The 17671-nt window shown below is 38.3% G+C and overlaps 1 protein-coding gene across 1 annotated transcript; it reads right to left on the bottom strand.

Annotated features, from left to right (window-relative positions):
• Positions 1-1437: 1437 nt before the first annotated feature.
• Positions 1438-17034, bottom strand: SRSF12 (serine and arginine rich splicing factor 12). Its single transcript, XM_078155244.1, has 5 exons — positions 16367-17034; positions 10212-10316; positions 8769-8872; positions 8462-8600; positions 1438-3698 (listed from the first exon to the last, which is right to left on the bottom strand). The coding sequence occupies exons 1-5, from the start codon at positions 16429-16431 to the stop codon at positions 3365-3367; spliced, it is 747 nt and encodes a 248-aa protein (XP_078011370.1). The 5' UTR covers positions 16432-17034; the 3' UTR covers positions 1438-3364.
• Between the last annotated feature and the right edge of the window lie 637 nt (positions 17035-17671).

The following is a 17671-nucleotide window of genomic DNA, read 5'->3' as shown; positions in this document are numbered from 1 at the left end:
TCCCTTATCTTTGCACAATAAACAGTTGAATTTCAGCCCTTAAGTAGACATGTAGAGAAATAGACACAGCTGACAGCCTCTCTTTGTGATGCTTTTGTTCCTTCTTAGTACTCTCACAAAGCTAAATGAATCATATTGAAGATCTTTGCACTAGGTAAAACTATAGTAGATTTTTTTGAGTCTCAGTTTTTAGGAAAAGAGAAGGGGGATTGGATTGTCACTGAAGTAGAAAATCTAGAAACAAATTTCTTTGCTGTATATATATGTAAATACTCATATTCGCAGTACTTAGCACAGTGCCTGGCAAGTAAAACACACTTAATAAATGTTTATTGAACTGAATATGGTACCACATATAACTTTTTCATGTATTATTCAATTACAGCAGCTGCCACATAAAATAGTGACTTTATATAAAGTTAGCAGATTTCTAAAATGCGAAACAATTAAAATTATATCTACTTTCATTTAAAGTAGTCCCTGACTAGGGCACTATGAAGAAAAATTGCTTTGTAGTAACAGGAAACCCCAGAATAGTTGCCAACCAACCATAAGGTAACTCTCCAAGGGACTGAAGCACACCTGCCAATGTTTTGCCCAAGGCCATCAAATCTATTAATTCTGGTTGTCACAATTCATAGCCAGTTAGCATTAACCTTTTCTTTTCACCTTTCTTTGTTCTACTCATCTCCCTCTTTGTCTTACCAAGACAAACCTTTTCTTTTCCTAGAAAAGCAAATGCTTTTCAGAGGCTTACCAATCATAAAAACTGAGACACAGAAGTTTGTTACCAACAGGATAGGAAGTGGGAAAAACTGCTTTAGGTTACCCTGTTTACTCAAAAGTATATATGGCTATTTATGACATGAACATTATAACAATATTATTTGGTTCATATTTAAAACAAAGATTTTAGAATTATGGTGCTATTTAAATTCTTGAGATATCTGAGCTATATAATATCAGCTCTTAATTATCTTTCATTGCTATTAAATACTTTTCCCATATAATGAGAAGATAGGACTCACTGGAAAAGACTCTGAGGTTGGGAAATATTGAGGCAAAAGGAAAAGGAGATGGCAGAGGACGAGATGGATAATGTCATGGAAGCATGAACTGGGACAGACTTTGGGAGATAGTGGACAACAGAAGGGCCTGGCATGCTATGGTCCCTGGAGTCACGAAGCGTCAGATCCGACTGAATTACTGAACAACAAGAAGCTACTGATCAAGTATTCACTTTAAAGATGTATTATGCCTTAAATAGCAAAAATATTTTGCTATAATTACACTAGATCATTCCAATTTGGACAGAATTTGTGAATCAATGCTTGTCCATTACTTACAATTTTTGTAAAGCTGAAAGCTTCTGAAAATACACAAAGCTCTAAGAAAAAAGGAACTTTTATTCAAAATAAAATGAACAGAAGAATGCTATTTGCTAAAAAAAATGTAATTTATTAAAAAGAATCTTTTTTGTAAAGCAGACTGGAATACTAGGCAAAAAAAATACTTAACTTTGTTCGCAAAGTTTGAAGAATGCAATTTAACATAGCACACAAGCAGAACTATATAAATACATCATTATGGTACTGTACTTGGTAGAGTTCAAATTCCTTGGGGGCAGGGATTGTTTCATTTTTGTTTTTGTATCCCAAGCGCCTGGTACATAGTAGGCACTTAATAAATGCTTGCTGATATTTAAAAATAAATTATCATAAATAATACTACCAACAAGAAAGCTTCTCTAAAATGTAAACTAAAAATACTTTTTAGAAAAGTCCTTGATTTTATTAACTGTAAAAGCAAAGAATGTAAGCAAAGTTAATTGTTGGAAAAATGGGGATAGCACAATATTTTCAAAATATTTCCTTTTTTTTGTAAAAGCCGTTTTTTATATTTTTCAATTCAACATGCTACACGACTTCATGTAATGAGGCAGCATAGCACAGTGGATAGAGCTGGCCTCAAGGAAAGAAGGCTGGAGACACAGGTCCCACCTCTAACACATACTGGCTGCATGATTATGGACAAGTAGCCTACTGTCTCAGTACCCAAGCAGTTGTTTTAGACTGCAAGTTGCAGAGCCAAGTACTGAACTGTATTAACAGAGTTTCCTCAGTGGAAGTTCCACATGCCAATGAAATCACAGATCTGATCCCTCCTGAAATACAAAGTTATATTTCAAGTTCGTATAGAACTGAATGTCACTTTAATGCAAATTAATCTACATTATCCTACCAATTTACATTCAATCTTCTTCAATAAGGTTACTTTGGAGTTCAGGAAAGAATACCTCCTTTTGTATTCTTGACCTTGTTGTGAATACTGCTGTTAACAAGGTAGCAAAAACTACCTTATATTTTGTAACATGGGCAGGTGTTCACCAGAAATTGGTTTAAGATTAAAACACTGGAGCATGGAAACATTACAACAGTTGAACACATGATCTGGTGGATCTCATCAAACTGAAAGTTTTGAGCATGGCCCTAATGATCTGTTATCTCAAGCCTGGCTTGGCTAAATTTAGAGACACTGATCCCCAGAAAATCTGCCACCAGGTTACAAAATTTTAGGACCATGCCATCTAATGAATAGTGTGTCAAGGTTTCAAGTATTACAATCTGCATCAATGAAAGGTGTACCCACATCAACGAAGTAACAGCTCTGTGAAGTCTTAAAGTATGCAAAAGCATTTTGGAAAGGTAAAAGTGCTATACCAATGTGTAGCATTATTATTTAAGATAATAATATAGAATATATGAAATGAGTTAATAAATTATTTCAATATCACTTACTTCCTTTGAAAAGTACTCTTACAACACATGTGAAAGTATTGTTTGAAAAGGTAGGCACATTGAAATGGAAAGGAAAAGAACAACTGGTTTGTATGTAACATTATGAAACTGATAATAACAACAACAATAATAGCTAGCATTTACATAGTGCTTTAAAGAGTTTGCAAAGCACTTTACAAATATATCATTTTATCCTCACCACAACCAGCGGGAGGTAGGTACTATTATTATCCCCATTTTACAGATGAAGAAACTGAGGCAGACAGAGGTTACATGACCTGCCCAAAGTCATATAGCTAATTCTGTGTGTGAGGCCAGATTTTAACTCAGGTCTTCCTGACTACAATAAGTAAGTTTCATTTAGCACAAAATAAAACATAACATTATTTATAGTGTCTGCAGTGATGCTGAGGCCAAATCTAATAATCCAAAGCAAGATATATTTTACTACTTGTATATGCCCAAAATAATATTGGCCCACAGTACAGCTATGAAGAATTTTATTTAACAAAAGTTCTGTCTCATAATGAAAGTCTAAGTATGTGTAGAGATCTTCTGATTCTGTTTCACCAATTGTTTTTATGATGGTAGCTCCGAGACTGTGCTTTAGTTTCAGAGTTAGTGTGTCTTTGGGGAGATTTTGATGGGGATCTTGCTAGTGAATCAAAATGTCTTCCATCTGATCTTGATTTTGCCCCTGAGGTGGTCTGCCTCTGAGGTGAACTTGATTGTGACTTTCCCACAGATGTGGTCCTTTTTTGTAAGGACTCAGATCTTGACCGTCGTCTAGAACTAGAATTTCTTCTAGGGGATCTTGATTTCCTTCCTGAGGTAGAATGCCTTGTTAATGAGTTAGATCGAGATTTAGATCGGCTATAAGAAAGTCCCCTACGACGAGACCTGCAAATATCCAAAATATTAGTGTACATATTTTACAAAAAAAATGATTAGGCTATTAAACAACATTTTCAAGGTCTCATAATTATTCTCTAAATATTAAGATAAGAAAGGCTGATTGGCAATTTATATTTTTGAGATGATAAAGGGGTATAACATAAGCAATAACCAAAAAAATTTCTCCCTATTTAATGTGGACAGAATATGGACATTAATAGGATTAAGCTGTAGCATGAGATATTTATGTTAAGAAGTTTCTTGGTGGGGAAAGTATTATTATTGAAGTCAATGCTACAATTATTATTAGCAAAATTAATATTAATTGCTACATTCTTAACTGCTTCTCTCTTTTTTGATAGCTTAGTTTGATATTTATTAATTAAATAAGGCCCCAACAACTTTGGAAAAGTCTGAGATTTTAGGACACAAAAAGCAGAGGAAATTGATCAAGCATACATTTTGCACCAAATCTAGGGATCATTTTTGAGTAATATAAAAATGTGTGGCACAGACAACAAGAGCTTATATCCCAAAATACTCTACGTTTTGCAAAGTGCTTTTTAACACATTTTTTAAGGAAAACAAACTATTCAAAGCTTTATCACATCTGACATACAACAACATCCCAAATAGTAAGCTCCATTAAGCTATTAAACGCTGTTTTAAGTAGAGGTGTAGTCACAGCAATTTGAAATGCTAGAGATAATTCCCTGGGAAGATAAAGCCACCAGTGATATCAGAAGTAAGCATATTTGATATTAGTGTTTCCAGTCAATAAAATCAATGTTTAAATTTACTCTTTAGCAAATGTTCAATGCTACAAAACTAGCTCTGTTTATGTATATATCAATGAAATTGAAAGCAGAGAGGCTATTTTAGAGGCTAGTAGAAAAACTTTCTTCACACAAGGATACTCTTACTATAAGTCAAGGTGGGTCATGTCCTCTTAGTCTCCCCTTGGATACTTTGTTTTAAAACAGGGCAAGGAAGTACAGTAAATAGCAATACTACAGGGATTGTACTATTGCTACCTCCACATAATCAGAAGACAGATCTTCCCTAATATCAGGTTATGGCCATAGCCTGGTGATGCCTCCTCCATTCTCTCTATATCATCCTCATTAGCATATATACTCAAAAGCTAAAGTATTGTTAACTTTAATTTATGACCAATTAATTCTGTAGTGTTTTATATTTCTGTAGTAACAGACATTATTATAGAAATAAAGTCCTATATGTTATTATTCCTTATTCCTGTGTACCTTGCTTGTATTTTTATCTCAGAAAATAGGTAGTATACAATCAATATTTGTCTTTGGGTGCAAAGTTGTGTAGGAAGTGCTGCTGGTAAATTCTTGGGGGGGGGTTGGAATGACAGTCTTCAAAAAGAAAATAACTCATTTCCTATTTCACACAAAATTCAAAAACAGAACATTAAAACACTATCCATTCCAATTATTCTATAATCACAGAGACAGAAAATTAAAGGGCTATTATACTTGAAGATACTACTTGGCCAACATAATAGCAGCTAATATTTATATAGTGCTTTAAGAGTTGCATAATGCTTTGCAAATATCTCATTTGATCCTCACAACAACCCTGAGAAGTAGGTGCTATTATCCCCATTTTACAGATGAGGAAACTGAGGCAGACAGTGGTTAAGTGACTTGCCCAGGGTCACAGAGCTAGTAAGAGTCTGAGGACACATTTGAACTCAGGTCTTCCTGATGCCAGGTCCAGCACTCTATCCACTGCTCCACCTGCCTTTTCTCAAAGGGCTTGAAAACAAATATGAATGCCGCTCACTGACAGAAGAATGCATCACAGAATTCTACATACAAACGGAAAAATAACACAAGTAATATTCAAGGTAGTTACTGTGAATAAATAGTAAGACAGCTGGCATATACAGTCTTTTTTTGCTTTACAAATTCACTAAATAATTACTGCTAAGGATAATATTTTTAAGAAACAAATTCCTTATTGGCAAAATATTGGTAAGTTATCATCAACCCTTGCAGAACACTAATAACAACAACAATAATAATGATGGCATTATATAGCACTTTAAGGCTTGTAAAACACTTCACAAAAATTTATCTCATTTTATCCTCACAGCATCCTGGGTTAGATAAGTACTATTATTATCTCCATGAAATGAGATAATATTTATAAAGCATTTAGCAGGCACTTAATAAATGCTTAATCCCCTTCTTCCCCTTCCATGTTATACAAATAAGGAAACCAAGGCAGACAACAGTTAAGTGACTTGCTCAGTGTCAAAGAGTTGATAAGTATCTGAAGCCAAACTTGAACTCGGATATTCCTGGCTCTGGGTCCAGTGGTCTATCTATCCATTGTGGAACCTAGCTGACATTCAAATGAGTTATGTCTATCTTCTAAAACATAATACTATATCTGAGATTTTATTTTTTCTAATACTTTAATTCTTTGAATAGAATAACTGCACATTAATTTTTAGCTTGTCATCTTTCACAAATAACTTTGTGTTATACTAGAGGTTTTTAAGCAAAAGCTGGATGATCACTTCCCAGGTATGCAATGCTGGGAAATTTTCTGGATATATACTGGACTAAATGGTTACTGAGATCCCTTCTAATTCTGAAACTCTGATTCTTATGAGTTATCAGAGATCTGAAAAGTTTTATTGTTTCTAAATATGCCTAACTTCTAACTTTTGGAATCCCTACCTTCTTTTAAGATTTAGCTCAAATGCTAACTCCTCCAGATCTTTCCTGATTGTTGCAGCTATTAATGCCATCCCCTCCTTCTTCCCATCTACTTTGCATTTATCCTGTGTGTTCTGATTTATATTTGTGGTCTCCCCAATTAGAATGTAAGTTCCTTAAGGGCTGGGATCTCCCATCCCTGGCTATCTTCTCAAGCAGATTCCCCATTATCCTCACTCTCTCACTAATCTTCGATCTGCCCAAATTTGCTGGCTCCTTCTCCATATCTCCCCAATTCTGAAAAACAAAACAAAACAAAACAAAAGAACCCCTCACTTGATCCTATCATCATTAATAGCCATAGTTCTATAGTTCTCCTGACTCTTTTGTGGCTAAACTCTTTGAGAAGCCTGTCTAGAATCAATGCCTCTAATTTGATTTTAAACCCTCTGCAATCTGGCTTCCAACATCTTCAATAGGCTGAAACTGCTCTCTCTAAAGTCATCAATGATCTCTTAATTGCCAAATCTAATGGCCTCTTTTCAATCTTTACCTTTCCTAACCTCTCTGCAAGTTCCAACATGATCACTCTCTTCTCCAGATTTCTGACACTTCTCTCAAGTTTCTCTGTTCTCAGTCTCTTTGATCTTCCTCTAGGTGGAAAGTGTCAAACAAAATGCACTTCTGAGCATTCCCAAACCAGATTGGGAAATATTTGACAAATAAAGAAAAATACAATAGAACATAGTTAATGTTAACATGTGGTTTTCTAAGTTAATAAGTGGCCAGCAGGGATCCTTCTGTATTATTCAATGGCACCATTTCTAATTGAGTTTGACATTACTGCTGTAGGTCATGCCCTCTAACCAGATGTACCCTGTGGATCTGTCCTGGGTTCTCTTTTCTTCTCTCTCTATATTATATACCTTGGTGATCTCAGCAGCTCCTATGGGTTCAATTATCATCTCTATGCAAATGATTCCCAGTTCTACATATCCAGCCCTAATCTCTCTCCTGAGCTCTAGTATCATATCACTAAGTAAGTGCCTACTGTACGTCTCAAATTTAACATGTCCAAAACTGAACTCATTATCTTTTCCCCAAATCCTCCCTTCTTCCCAACTTCCCGATTACTGTCAAGGCATCATCCTTCTCCCAGTCACCCAGGCTCACAACCTCAGTGTTATCCTTGACTCCTCTCTTATGCCATAATCTTTTACCAAGTTTTGTCATTTTCACCTTCACAACATCTCTCTCACATGTCCTGTTTTCTTTACTCAACACAGCAATCACGCTGATGCAGGCTCTTATCACTGGACACCTAGACCACAGCAATGCCTTTCTGATGGGTCTTCCTGCTTCAAGTCTGTCTCCACTCCAATCCATCCTCCATTCAGCTGCCAAAGTAATCTTCCTTGAAACTGCAGGTATGACCATGTCACTTCCCTCTACTCAATAAACTACACTGGCTTCCTATTCCTCTAGGATCAAATATAAATGGTTTGCATATTAAAATGTCTCACAACCTGGCCCCTTCCTACCTTCCCATTCTTTTCACATTTTATTCCCTTCCTTGTATTTTATAAACCAGTGACACTGGTCTTCTTGTCCTGCCCACCTGAAACTCCATATTTCAAGTGCCTTTCTCTGTTTGTCCTCCACGGCTGGGGTGCTTTCCCCCTTCACCTCTGCCTCCTTGCTTCTTTTGAGACTCAGCTTAAATCCCAAAGAGGCTTTCCTAGTTCCTTCCCTTCCCCTCTTCTACCTATTTTAAAAGATTCATATTAAATCTCTAATCAAACCAAGGTAACAAATGTTTGCTAAGCATATGTGTATATCACTCAATAAGCCTTAATAATTTATGTATTTTATGCATAAAAGTCAAATATGTCAGCATATTTGTTGTCCTTTCTGCTAAAGCAATCCTGTTAATAAACCTAAAAAGAATGATTAATGAAGCATGCCTTCAAACTTTTTATATATTTAAATGTTTACATTTCATTTATGTCTAAAATACCATGCTCCACGCTATACCAAGGTGGTGCCTTCTAATACTATTTACACCTTACATACTCTTTAAGGCTATCAGATCGTCTCCTGCTTCTTCCCCACGAAGAACTTCTACTTCGGGTCCTTCTGCTGTGGCTTCTTGATCTTCTATGTTCACTTGGAGAACAAGGATGGCGCTCTTTTGATTTCATTTGGCCTGGTGCTAGAATTTGAAGAACATCACTGTAAAATAATTTAACACTATAAAGCTTCAATAATAGCTATATAACTGGTCTAGTTAATCAGTATGAAAGAATTTTAAGCAAAAATCTATTATTCCTGAAACTATAATTTTTCATAGCAAGTAAACTATATGTTTATCTACACTTACTTTTGCGATCACCTTGTGCAAACTGTATTTCAATTTGACGACCACATACCCACTTTCTATTGAGGTTATAAAGAGCATCTTCTGCATCACGGACATCTTCAAATATGACTAGCTGTTAAGGACACTTTGAACATCAAAGTATACAATGAAATAATTTTTAAAGTAATTTTCACATGCCAAATGAAAAGGAATACCAAGTAAAAAATTAAGCTCACTACTTTAGAAGAATATAATCAGCCAAACATTATTTACATCTCTACCATGGAAACTGCAAGGTCCTGTGATTTTCAAGACAATGTGAACAGGAAGGTGAGAAATTAATTTTTGACTAATACAATAATGTCTGAATAGCCCTTATATTAATCAATGTAGTTTCAGTGTATATGGTCAACTAGGAATATGGTACTTGGGAAAAATATATTTCAATACTGATTAGCAACATAAAACGAATTTTTAGGCCTCAGTTTCATAAAGGATCCATCAGGTTTTTTTATAGAAAACCAAAATGTGAAGGACCTTATTCTGAAATTAAAATTATTGAAGGCCTCTGATTATGGATTTTAGGAGCAATTACTTTCTAGAACAACAATGTTTTTACATAAAGCAGGCCAAAATATACTTTACATGGAAATTAATTTGATCTAATGAAAACGGTAATGTTTATCCTTGTGCTTGTCACTTTAAGTATATTTTTATATCTTAATATATAGGAAACATAAAAGTAAGGAACACACAGCCTGAATTATATCTTGAAGAATTTATAATACTAACAGTAAATTCCCTTATCTATTTATGCTATACAGTACCAATCCATTTATTATAATGGGATGTAGAAAAATTACCAAATAAATAAATTTTAGGAAACCATTGACTAATTTAATCAAATATCAGAGAGCAGGAAAAGCTAAAGAAAGATGATACAAAAAAGAGACTTTGGCAATTACCTCAATGTCACTTGATCTTGAACCTTGACCTTTACTCTTTAGGGCTTGCAAGATGGACTTTATAAGAGCTGCAGAACCAACCAAATCAGACTTGGCTTTGAATCTGGAATTCTGAGTAAATGTAGGAAAGCCGAAGCCTCAACTTGGTGCTGGCTTTGTCTTTTGCTTGATAAAGACTTCCCCTCTTCCAGTTTTCTTTTTATCTGTTTCCACCCTCCCTCTTTATTCCTTGACGCTTGAACTTTAAGGTGTCTTTTGGCTTGCCTGCTTGGTTTATGCTTGGACTCTATCTAACAGGTTGATTCAAACTTTGGGGTGCTTGCCAGCTACTGTGGACTGCTTTAGATTTTCTGAGACAAAGAAATAAATACATTTAGTTAGGACATATTAATCTTGTCAAATATTCCCCTGATTACATATATGTCTATGTGTAGACATACACATATGTTTACACGCAGACACATGTACCAATACACACACAGAGTGAAATAAAGGATATTGTACGTAAGCAAATCCTCTTGGGCGGCGAGTGTAGAAGTCAAGTGGAATGTATACGTCTACTATAGGGCCATATCGACCAAATTCACGTCGCAAGTCCTCAGGCCTGAAGTATTTTAGAAATAAGGCAAAGAAATAGGAATATAACTGTGTTACAGCAGTTTGCTTACAGAAATCCAGTTGTAACACTTGTATTGATCCTTCTAGAACAAGAGTCCTTAACCTGGGGTCCACGGATCCCTGTGGATAGATTTCAGGAGGTACTTGGACTTAGATGGGAAAAAAAATTACATCTTTATTTTCACTCATTTCTAATTGGAATTTAGTATTTCCTTTAATTACGAAAGCAGACAACAAAACAGAGTAATGTTAGTAGTACCTGTGACTTTGTCACTAACAGAGATCATATACAGTTTCATATCATATTACAGTTGTTGCTGCTATCTTGATATCTTTATGCTGGTCATTACTTCAAAATTACTGTGGTTCTTAGATCCATGGTTAGATTGCATGAAATCTCAGTCTTCTGTATATAGGCTGCATTTCAACATAACTGGTTTCCTCTGTAATCCTACATATTTTCTTTTGTGCATTTTAAAAACATTATCCTAAGGATGGGTCCAAAGATTTTACCAATCCGCCAAAAGGGTCCATGAAACAAAAAAGGCAAGGAACCTCTGTTTTAGAAGGAAAGCATACTTTCTAAATCATCTATATGTAAAAATGCTCTTCCCATCATGCAAAGGATTTTTAAGCAGCCAATTATTCATATAAGAAGTCAATATTTTCATCATTTAATTAATACTGTCATTCATATTCATTTGCCTAACTATAATAAGCCAGATTTATCTTAATCAACAAGTATTATCAAGAACTTGCTATGTACCAGTGCTGAGAACGTAAGTACAAAGAATGAAACAATCCCTCCTCAAAAGTTTACATTCTAATGGGAAAGGCAACAAGTACATTTATAAGTACATACAGCATAATATAAAGTGAATAAATACAAGGTAATCTGAGAGAGAGAGGGCACTAGCAATTAGGAGGGAATAGAGGAAGGATTCATGTAGAAGGTGGTGCTTAAGCTGAATCATGAAGAGAAGGAATCTATGAGGCAGAGGTGAGGAGGGTGTTAGTTTACCCAGGAATGGATGAATGGCTAATGAAAAAGGCATTAAGATGAGAAATGGAGTGATGTGTGTGAGGAACAGAGAGAAGGCCAATTTGGGTCCATTACAGAGTGAATGAGGATGAAAAAATGAGAATGAAAAGTTTAGGTGAGTGCCAGGTTGTGAAGGGCTTTAAAAGCTAAACAGAGTTTATAGTTTATCCTAGAAGTATCTGGAAGCCATTGGAGTTGACTGAGCAGCAAGTGATATAGTCAATCTTTCCTTAATGAAAATTACTTTGGCAGCAGTGTTCAGGATGGAATACAGACAGGAGAGACAGAAAGACCAATTATGAAGCTGTTGCAGTAATTTAGGAAAGCGGTTATGAGGGTCTAAAGTAAGGTGGCAGCTATATGAGTGGAGAGAAGGGACTGGATGCAAGAGATATTACAAAAGCAGAAAAAGCAAGATTTGGCAACTGATTGGGCATGTGTGGTCAAAGAGAGTGGAGGAGAAAGATAATATGGAGGTTATGAATCTGGAAAATTGGAAATATGGTGATGCCTTCAAAAGAAGCTGTGAAATTTGAAAAGACTAGAGGGAGGAAAGTGAGTCCTATTAGGGTATGTTGAATTTGAGATGTCTCTGGGACATTCAGTATAAAATATCTAATACCCATCTGATGTTTATAAAAGAATGACAAAGTAGAGACTTCAGACTAGATATATAGACCTGTAAGTCAGGCATAGAGATGACAAATAAACCCACAAGAGCTCATGAGAATACCAACAGAGCAGTGTAGATAAAAGGGTCTAGGACAAAATCCTAGGGAACACCCACAGTTAGGGGGTGTGATATGGATGATGAGCCAGCAAAGGAAACTGAAGAGAGGCAAAGAGGTAAAAGGAGAATCAGGAAAAAGTAGCACAACAAAAACCTTAAGAGGGAGAGTATACAGGAGGATGGTCAACTGTGTCAAATGCAATAGGTGTGTTGAGAAGGATGATGATACAGAAAAAAACCATCAAATTCGGCAAGTAAGAGATGACTGACAACTTGGAAATAACAGTTTCAGTTGAATGATTGGAGCAGAAACCAAACTGCATAGGGTTGAAAAGTGAGAGAAGCAGTCCATAAGGTTTTTTCTAGAGATTTGTCTGAGAAAGGGAGGAAAGATATAGCACAATAGCTTGAAGGGATAGTAAGGTTCAATTAAGGTTTGGTTTTTTTTTAAACTGGGGAGATGTGGGCATATATGAAGGCATAGAAAAAGAAGGTTAAAGATTTTGTAGAGAAAGAGATGCCTGAGGTTACTAGAATTTGTCTTGTTTTTAGATATCAAATATTACACTCAATTCACAAAATATAACAGGCTTTCCTAATCAAAGGTTATAAAACTGAGGATATCAAGACCTATAGGTCGCTACATTACGTATTAAAATACTTATCTACATGAGAAAGCAAAAAATATAATTCTCCAAATGATAACCAAAATTTTTAGCCTATTTTGTGCATACTTTGTGGGGATGGATAGAGAAGTGGCAGGAGAAGTTACTTTTCTCATAGGGTTTACAATGTAGCTGAGGAGACAAACTCAACATATGAAATAATGTGAAACAACCAACTGTTAAAATGATGAGCCAGCAAAGGAAACTGAAGAGAGGCAAAGAGGTAAAAGGAGAATCAGGAAAAAGTAACACAACAAAAACCTTAAGAGGGAGAGTATACAGGAGGATGGTTAACTGTGTGATACTGATTTTCAGGACAGTAATTTGGAATTCAGTGTGGGCAGACTGAAGAAGGTACAAGAAGCCTATATGGAAGAGTTGGACCTTGAAGAACACATTTAGTCAAAACAAAAATTAGAAATGAAATTTAGGTGAGTATAGTGTAGGGAACAGCATGAGCAAAGGTGAGAATAAACACAAAATGTATTTGGGACAGTGAAGAAATTGTTCTGGCTAGGGTAGAAGGTGCTTGCTGGGGAACAGTGAGAAATAAGTTGGATAGGTAGCAATGCTTAATTGTAATAGCCCTTAAAAGCCCTACAGGGAGCAACTTTTTAGCTTGTGAATGAAGAAATCTGGCAAAAATGTTATTTTAATAATAGCTAATGGTTAACATCTATAAAATGAGCTGGAGAAAGAAATGGCAAACCTCTCCAGTATCTTTACCCAAAAAAATCCTAAATGGAGTCACAAAGAGTCATACATGAATGAAACAACTGAACGATAGTTAACATTTATCTAGAACTTTATGGTTTGCAAAGTGCTTTCCAAGAAACAGTATGAAAAATGGCCAGGAGAAGGGGGCAGCTAGGTGGCACAGTGGATAGAGCACCAGCCCTGAAGTCAGGAGGACCTGAGTTCAAATCTGGCCTAAGACCAAACACTTGACACTTACTAGCTGTGTGACCCTGGGCAAGTCACTTAACCCCAATTGCCTAAAAGCAAAAAAAAAAAAATGGCCAGGAGAAGAAAGACTAGAAACAGCAACCAAAAACCAAATCAGTTTTAGCAGTAATCAAAGTGAAGATTTGGAATGGGGTAGGAAAAGAGAGGAAACTGTGATTATAAGAGACCTTTCAGAGGAAGAAACGGCAATATTTGTTGAGAGACTATATGTAAGGGATAAAAGAAAGAAACACTAAAGGTATAGAGGTTGGGAAACTAGAGAATAGCGTTACCATTGACAACCGTGGAATAGTGGGAAAGTTTAAGGATGAAGAGGACAAATTCAGTTTTGAACATGCTTAGATGTCTATTATTTGTCTTTATTTTATTTTATTTTTATGTCTTTATTATTATTATTATTTATTAGACTGAGAGCTCTTCAAATGCAGGGATGATCAGGGATTGTATTTTGCTATCTTTGTACCCCAGTGTTTAGCATAGTGCCTGGCACATTACAGATACTTAATGTTTACTGACTGACTGATTCTGCACATAGCTGGAAATGTAAGATCTAGAGGCCAGAGGAGATGTGCTGATTTTGGAGACACGGCTGAATCCTTGAGATTTGAATTTATTAAAAGAGTGAACATATAGAAAGAACCACTGAGTTGTGGATGGAGCCTAAGGGAACAATCCAGGTTTGGAGAGGCAGTGTAAGGAGTGAGAAATGAAGGGGCATTGTATAAGGAAGGGCAGGGGACCACTGTAATCGCGGAGAATATGAAATGAAAAATACTCAAAAGAGGAGGAGGGAACAATCAGTAGGGTAGAAAGAAAACCAGGAAAGCATAGTGTCACAAAGCCATGGAAAGAAAGTTTCAAGAAGCGGATGATCAACAGGTTCAAGTGCTGTCAACTGTGCTTCCTCTCATATTATTATAACCTAACTTCAAGGAAAGCAGGAAACTTGTCAGATATGTGCTAATCAACCAAGCCTAGGCTCAAATTATCCTCAAAAATAATGATTATAAGTGAACAGACCTACCATTTTATTCCTATACCTATAAATACCATTTTATTCCTACACCTATAAATAGATAAAATTAATAAACAAATTTCAAAGACATCCCCTCTCCTCCAACTCATCCAAAAGAACAAAAAGACAAAACTCAACAGTTTGTGGATATAATCCTATGGACAAAACCCAGAAGGAACCACATAACTCACATAAGGGTAGTAAAGGTATTAGGACCCAATGCCACCACAGGGTATGGTTGCAATCCTCAGTTCTGGACCAGGGGTCCAGAATCATTCCTGAATTACACCAAATTGGGTCTCACCTAGTTCGTTCAAGACTTTTAGAAAGGAAATAAATGCCTGTATTCCCCCAATCCAAACTAATTCTTTTATTTCGGAAATTAAAATTATGAGCTCAGTAGAGTAAAACCCCTTTATAAGGCTTCTGTCAAGACAAGATTAAAACCCTGCCATATATGATTTGCATATCAGGCTTTTACTGTATATATGTATTTTATGGGGAAATGATTTTATCTTCCTTATATTCAAATCCATGTTATAACTGGATTACACTGCATGGATAAATTCAAAGAAAGGTGCTGAAATGATGTTATTTTCGTAGAAGCTATTCATTAATACAAAGAAGTATAAATGTAACACATTACCAAAGGCGGATTAAAAACATAGAGGAATAATGAATGAGTGTTAGACAGTGGAAAACCTGAAGCATTGGGATTCTGGGTTCACTTCTTAGCTCTGCCATTTACTATCTTGGGTAAATCAGCTCTCTGGGCCTCAGTTTCCTCATGTAAAATGAAGGGGCTGGGCTAAATAACCTATAAAAATCCCTTCCAGCGCTAAATCAATATTGCCAGGAAGTAATAATTCGGTAGTTTTTGTCATTCCTAGGTTCTTCCTCACCTAACAGGTTAAAACTTTCTATTTCATTGGGGGGGTGACATCAGAGCTGAAACTTGCACATCCACGAAAAGAGCAAACGATCAGTTTAAAGGGAGTTTAAGCAAACTCTAGCTTGTGAAGAGACTGCCTCCTGGACAGGGGAAATGAAAACCAAGGCTGGCCTCCTGCGGGAAGGAGAGAGGGGGAAGAGCGGCCTGGGGTGTCGCATCCTTCGCATCGGGGGCGGAGGTAAGGGAAAGAATCCGGCCTCGTTGCCAGGGTGCAGAATGGGGGTTGAGGTAGGAATGGAAGGGGCGGGCTCGAGCGCTCAGGACGTGCGGAGAGAAGCAGTCAGCCGGTCCGGACGGACACCAGGGGCCTGGCTTGAGCCACAAAGTCTCCGGGAGAGCCACGAGTCCCTTAAACCACTAGAGGCCTGGGGGTGCTATAGAGGGGCTGAGTCGGACGGGGGCCGATGAGGCTCACGCCGCGGCCTGGGAGGCCCCGCGGTCGCTCCGGGCCCTCGCCCAGAAAGGGGCCTCGTTTCAGCCAGCAGTCCGGGAGCCCTTTCTCCAGGACGAGCCCAGGAGAGGTAGGGGGAGTGGGGGAAGGGAAGGTTAGGGCCTTGCCCTGGCCGCCGGTCCCATCTTCATCTTCCTCCTCCCTCCTCCGCGACCTCCGTCCCACCCCCCACTGTACTCCCCCCCCCCCCGCTCTCAGAGCCGCCCCTCACTCACCTGGTGGCATCCGCGACGTTCCTGACGAACAGGGAGGTGTTGGGGGGCCTGGTGTAGCGAGACATGATGCCCTCCGTCCTTCCTCTTGCCCGGCCTGACTGAGTGACCGACCGACTGAGTGACTGTCTCCCTCCCTCCCTCCTGGGAAGCCCAGGCCGCTCTAACAGCTACACCTGTTCGTCTCGCGCTGCGAAGCGCCGGTTGAGGGGCGTGGGGGGGGGGTGCGGTGGAGGCTCGAGAGCTCTGAGCCCGGGAGGTGGGGGAGGGGGACGTGGCGGGGACGAGCGTCGGGATGCGCGCGCGCGCCTGGGAGACGTCGGCCTAGAAAGATGGGAAGGGGGCGAGCGTCGGGTTGCGGGCGCGCGCCCGTGAGACGTCAGAGTGGGGTCGGGGGCGACCTGGGAACTTGCGCTCAGTTTGCAGGCTGTCGGTCGGCATCTCCTGGTCTTGGCTGGCCGAAGCCCTCGTGATCTCGCACACACCCTCCGCCTCCCCAGCCAGGCGGTGCCTGGGTGGCTGGCAACACAGCCGTACATATTTGATTTGGGGGTGGGGGTCGGGGGTGTTGCCAAGACGGTAGGGCTCTGTCCGTTTGAGAGACAGCTAGTGAATTGAGTAGGAACTGGTCTGGAGTCAGTTCCATCCTGGCTTTTGCAGCTGTGTGACCCTGGCAAGTCGCTTAACCTCTCTGTGCCCCAGGCTAAGCAGATCCGTCTTCCTGGTGGGAGTTCTAGTAGCCATGAAGTGACCAGTCGCGTCGAGTGCAAAACCAAAACAACAAAAACAGTTTAGCTTTTTCTTGCTTTTGTATTCAGCAGTGAGTGTTGGGCTTTTGTAGTCAAAGAAGGAATAATTAATGAAATGAAAGGAAGGTTGACGTTGACATGCATTTTAGCTCTTGCCCCTCCTTCATCCCATCCCATCATAATAAAAAAAGATTCAGCCCACTATCCCCCGGAAAGATACCTCTTAGGGGGCAGCTAGGTGGCGCAGTGGATAAGAGCACCGGCCCTGAAATCCAGCCTCAGACCAAACACTTGACACTTACTAGCTGTGTGACTCTGGGCAAGTCACTTAACCCCAATTGCCTAAAAGCCAAAAAAAAAAAAAAAGATACCTTTTAGCCATCCACTGTGAAAGTTCTTAGGGGGCAGAGCACATGTTATGGGGGCTTAACAAATGGCTCTTATGGGGAGAGAGAGAGTGAGGAGAATGTTGGGGTGAAAGGTGCTGAATGTTACCTTTAATGGTCAAGTAGATAACAAGAATTTGTATGTGTGCTGAACAGCCTTGTTTTCCAGGTTT

The sequence above is a fragment of the Phascolarctos cinereus genome, unplaced genomic scaffold, assembly GCF_003287225.1.
Source record: "Phascolarctos cinereus isolate Bilbo 61053 unplaced genomic scaffold, phaCin_HiC Scaffold_5;HRSCAF=322, whole genome shotgun sequence".
NCBI lineage: Eukaryota > Metazoa > Chordata > Mammalia > Diprotodontia > Phascolarctidae > Phascolarctos > Phascolarctos cinereus.
Note: the sequence above shows the minus strand (reverse complement) of the source record. Positions and strands in the feature narration are given on the sequence as shown.

Excerpts from the sequence above, each read along its gene's own strand:
- SRSF12 (XM_078155244.1), bottom strand. The coding sequence starts at position 16,431 with ATGTCTCGCTACACCAGGCCCCCCAACACCTCCCTGTTCGTCAGGAAC. Across the intron at positions 8,873-10,211 it reads AGAGGATTTGCTTACGTACA|ATTTGAAGATGTCCGTGATG; the intron begins ATATCCTTTATT and ends ACAGCTAGTCAT. Across the intron at positions 8,601-8,768 it reads TGCACAAGGTGATCGCAAAA|CACCAGGCCAAATGAAATCA; the intron begins GTAAGTGTAGAT and ends TTCAAATTCTAG.